Raw genomic sequence first — 4,146 nt, 5'->3', positions numbered from 1 at the left:
TTAGCTGGGCGTGGTGGCGCATGCCTGTAATCCCAGCTACTCTCGAGGCTGAGGCAGGAGAATTGTTTGAACCCAGGAGGTGGAGGTGGCAGTGAGCTGAGATCACACCATTGCACTCCAGGCTGGGCAACATGAGTGAAACTCTCCCAAAAGAAAAAAAAAATTTTCAAACTAGTATAGCAAATACCCATATACTCCTCATCTATAGTCACAAAGTTTAATATTTCCTCACGTTACTTTTATGTATTTTTTTCCCCCTGAACTAATTAAGAATAAGTCTGAATACATAACATTTTACTCCTAAGTACTTCATCATGTGTCTCTGAAGAACAAGGGCATTACTTTCTCCTATGTAAACAATACAAATGTCATTCTCAGGAAATTTAATGTAAGTTCACTACTTACACAATAATGTCCTTTATAGCCTTTTTTTTTTTTTGTAGACAAGGTCTCTCTCTGTCACCCAGGCTGGAATGCAGTGGCCCAATCTCAGCTCACTGCAACCTCCACCTCCTCAGTTCAAGTGTTCGCCTGTAATCCCAGGTAATCAGGAGGCTAAGGCACCAGAATCACTTGAGCCTGGGAGGCAGAGGTTGCAATGAGGCAAGATGCCATTGCACTCCAGCCTGGGCGACAGAGCAAAACTATCCCCCTGCCAAAAAAAAAAAAAGAAAAGAAAAAGAATAAGGCAAATTCTATCTCATTAAAATCTTTCAATTGTATATTAATTGTATAACCTAAAACTTACAAAAACTGTAGAGAAAGAAGCTAGTACAGAAAAAGCAAGCCTACCCTTTATGTCATTCAGAGAACTGGGACCGCCATGAGACTGGTCTGCCTCACATACAGCCCTCCAGAAGTCCTGCTCTGCCACACTGGAGGCTTGGCCTTCATTTTGCAGACTTAGAGCCAACATGAAGTCCAAGTTTGCACTGTCTTCACCACCCTCTTTGGGGGGCTGTCGGCCTCTATTCCTTTCCTGCCTCTCTTGTTCTTCAACTGAAAAACAAAAACAAAAAAAAAACCAGCATTCAAGATACATTAAAAATGTTACCACCCTCAAGTCAAGTCCATGTCTAGCAAATAGTCAAGGTTTACAGACGTCTGGACAGAACAAAAATGACCAAGCTCAACTAGCTCTCTTCACTCTCTGGCTCTCCTAGCTCTGAACATTAAAGTCTGCCATGTGAAAAGGCTCCATTATTATTCTAATTGTATTGTTATTTTGTTTTCTTTTCTTTTTTCTATCTATGTGGGGTTTCTACTAGCTGCTAAGTTCTAATTGTATTGTTAAGCAATATTACTGAGCCATAATTATGAGACAGGCACTGTGCTAAACATTTTATACTTATTTTCTGCATTATGGAATGGTTTAAAGCACAAGGTCATTTTACCTGAATTTAAATCTCAGTTCTACCTTCAAATTTACCTACCTTCAAATGACGAGAGAAATTAAATGAGTTAATACATGTAAGGCACTTTGTATATGCCTGAGGGAAATAGGATACAGGTTGAATATACCAATCCAAAAATCCAAAATTCAAAACTTTCTGGGCATCAATATGACTCTCAAAGAAAATGCTCACTGAGGAGGTTGCAGTGAGCCGAGATCACACCACTGCACTCCAGCCTGGGCAACAACACTGAGACTCTGTCTCAAAACAACAAAAACAACAACAACAACAAGAAAATGTTTACTGGAACATTTTGGATTTCAGATTCTCAGATCTGAGATGCTCAACCAGTATGTACAATGCAAATACTTCAAAAGCTAAAACACTTCTGGCCCCAAGTATTTTGGATAAGGGATACTCAATCTGTATATGTGTTGGCTATTTACAACACTGTCATCATTCTCACCATTTTGAGCCCGAACTATAATCCAAGAGAGGTTATTTCCATTTTATAGTAAAGTTAGGTATTCTTCCAGTGTTACCCAGCTATGGGTGGGTTTCTATAATCAAAACCTATCTGGCCCCAAAGCCCTGTTCCCATTTGCCTTGGGATCATTCCAGTTCCCTAATCCCAATCACAACTCACACAGATTATTCTGAATTGAAACCTGGGCTGTAATGTTCCTTTGGTTGGTAGTTCTATTGTGGAAAACATCTGATTCAAAGGCTCTCAGGGGCCTTCCCGGCAGCCTCATGGGTGGGTCCAAAGCCTCAATTTGTCTGAGGAGTTGGGATGCAATCCAGATTCCATCCTGACCCCAAGATTCATCATACACATTAGGAGGTATGGCAACCTCATTTCTCTTTTCCTCCCCCTCTCTCCCACAAACTTCAGGGTGAGTCTTCAGATCTTTCACAAGGACATTGCGACCACAGTTGCCACATAGTTCTGTCCGGGCACCACAATAATCTTCATGTTCCTTCAGCTTGAGAATGGAAAGTTCTAAATCACAGTGCTGGCAGACAGCAAGCCGCAAAGGGCACTCAGTCTCCTACAAAAGAGAGGAATGAGGCAGTTAATATGCATATCTAGGAGAGGCATGTTTTAGTATAGGGTAGGAAAAGCAAAAAGCATCTACTTCAATCATCTCTTCCAACCCTAGATTCTCATGCCATGTTTTTTTTGTTTGTTTCTGAGACAGAGTTTTGTTCTGCTGCCAGGCTGGAGTGCAGTGGCATGATCTCAACTCACTGCAACCTCTGCCTCGCAGGTTCAAGGGATTCTCCTGCCTCAGCATCTCAAATAGCTGGGACTACAGGCGCGCGCCACCACACCCAGATAATTTTTGTATTTTTAGCAGAGACGGGGTTTCATCATGCTGGCCAGGATGGTCTCAATCTCCTGACCTCATGATCTGTCCACCTTGGCTTCTCAAAGTGCCATTTTTTTTATGTGTTTAACATTTAAGAGTCATAGCTTCTGCTTTTGTTCTTGCCACAAGAACAAATGAAAAAAAAATTTGAAACCTGGGCTGTAACGTTCCTTTGGTTGATAGTTCTATTGTGTGTTATTTTCCTCTACAAAGGAAAATAAAATCTTAGAGGGAGCCTATTCAGCCATCCCAACTATCATATGGTTTTGTACACCCATTACTAAGTTATCTAAAACCAGCTAGAGAAGTCCAGGAGCAAATAACAAGAATCATAGCAATTCAGATGTTTGTCAAAGCTCCACCAATGTCCCTTAACTACTACTTCAATTCAGTCTTAAGTACCTAACAATGAGGGAAAAAAAATGCACTTTAGAAAGACACAGGTTTCTCTAACCTTCATATTTGTATTTAGCACAGGCTTTATTATTATTATTATTTGACACAGAATATTGTTCTGTTGCCCAGCGTGGAGTGCATGGTGTAATCTTGGCTCACTATAACCTCCACATCCCAGGTTCAAGCAATTCTTCTGCCTCTTCTTCCTAAGTAGCTTGGGACCACAGGTGCATGCTACCACACCTGGCTAATTTTTTTTGTATTTTTAGCAGAGAAAAGGTTTCGCCACATTAGCCAGGTTGGTCTCAAACTCCCAGCCTCAAGTGATATGCCCACCTCGGCTTCTCAAAGAGTTGGGATTACAGGCATAAGCTACCACGTCTGGCCATTAGCACCGGCTTTAAATGGACCAAATAAACCAAGAATCACCAATGACAATGACCCAAAAGGTGTAAACAGACTCAGTAAATGAAGGACAAAACCTTTATACTTAATTGGAAACTGTCACTAAAGCACTAAAAACATTAGAAAGATATAAAATATGTTACTATGACATGCTCATTCCAAAAAAAAGAAAGCTTAAACCTAGAACTTTAATGTAACATTTCAAAACTTTAGATACTTTATAACCACCTGCCAAAGAGCACAAACTTCTTTTCCTACAAATTAAATTTGGGCCAGGCACAGTGGCTCACATCTGTAATCCCAGCACTCTGGCAGGCTGAGGTGGGTAGATCACTTGAGGGGAGGAGTTCGAGACCAGCCTGGCCAACATAGCAAAACCCTATCTCTACTAAAAATATGAAAAAATTAGCTGGACGTGATGGTGCACACCTGTAATCCCTGCTACTCAAGAAGCTGAAGCAGGTTCACTTGAACCCAGAAGGCAGAGGTTGCAGTGACCTGAGATCACTTCAGTGCCCTTCAGCCTGGGTGAGAGTGAAACTGCGTCTCAAAAAAAAAGAGAAAGAAACATCATAGAT

The 4,146-nt window shown here is 41.1% G+C and overlaps 1 protein-coding gene across 3 annotated transcripts in view; it reads right to left on the bottom strand.

Moving 5' to 3' along the window:
* The window catches only part of TRAFD1 (TRAF-type zinc finger domain containing 1), a 34,527-nt gene that overhangs the window by 11,381 nt on the left and 19,000 nt on the right, over positions 1-4,146 (bottom strand). For 2 of the 3 annotated variants that reach the window (XM_017542899.2, XM_017542917.2), the window contains exons 5-6: positions 2,041-2,446; positions 793-999 (exon numbers count right to left, since the gene is read on the bottom strand). In XM_017542899.2, the coding sequence (XP_017398388.2) occupies positions 793-999; positions 2,041-2,446 (613 nt within the window). The remainder of the gene's footprint in view (positions 1-792; positions 1,000-2,040; positions 2,447-4,146) is intronic. The other variant, XM_017542909.2, reaches the window with a different exon arrangement.

This window comes from Cebus imitator, unplaced genomic scaffold (assembly GCF_001604975.1).
Source record: "Cebus imitator isolate Cc_AM_T3 unplaced genomic scaffold, Cebus_imitator-1.0 Scaffold8, whole genome shotgun sequence".
Classification (NCBI taxonomy): domain Eukaryota; kingdom Metazoa; phylum Chordata; class Mammalia; order Primates; family Cebidae; genus Cebus; species Cebus imitator.
This window is presented reverse-complemented; position numbering and strand designations above follow the sequence as displayed.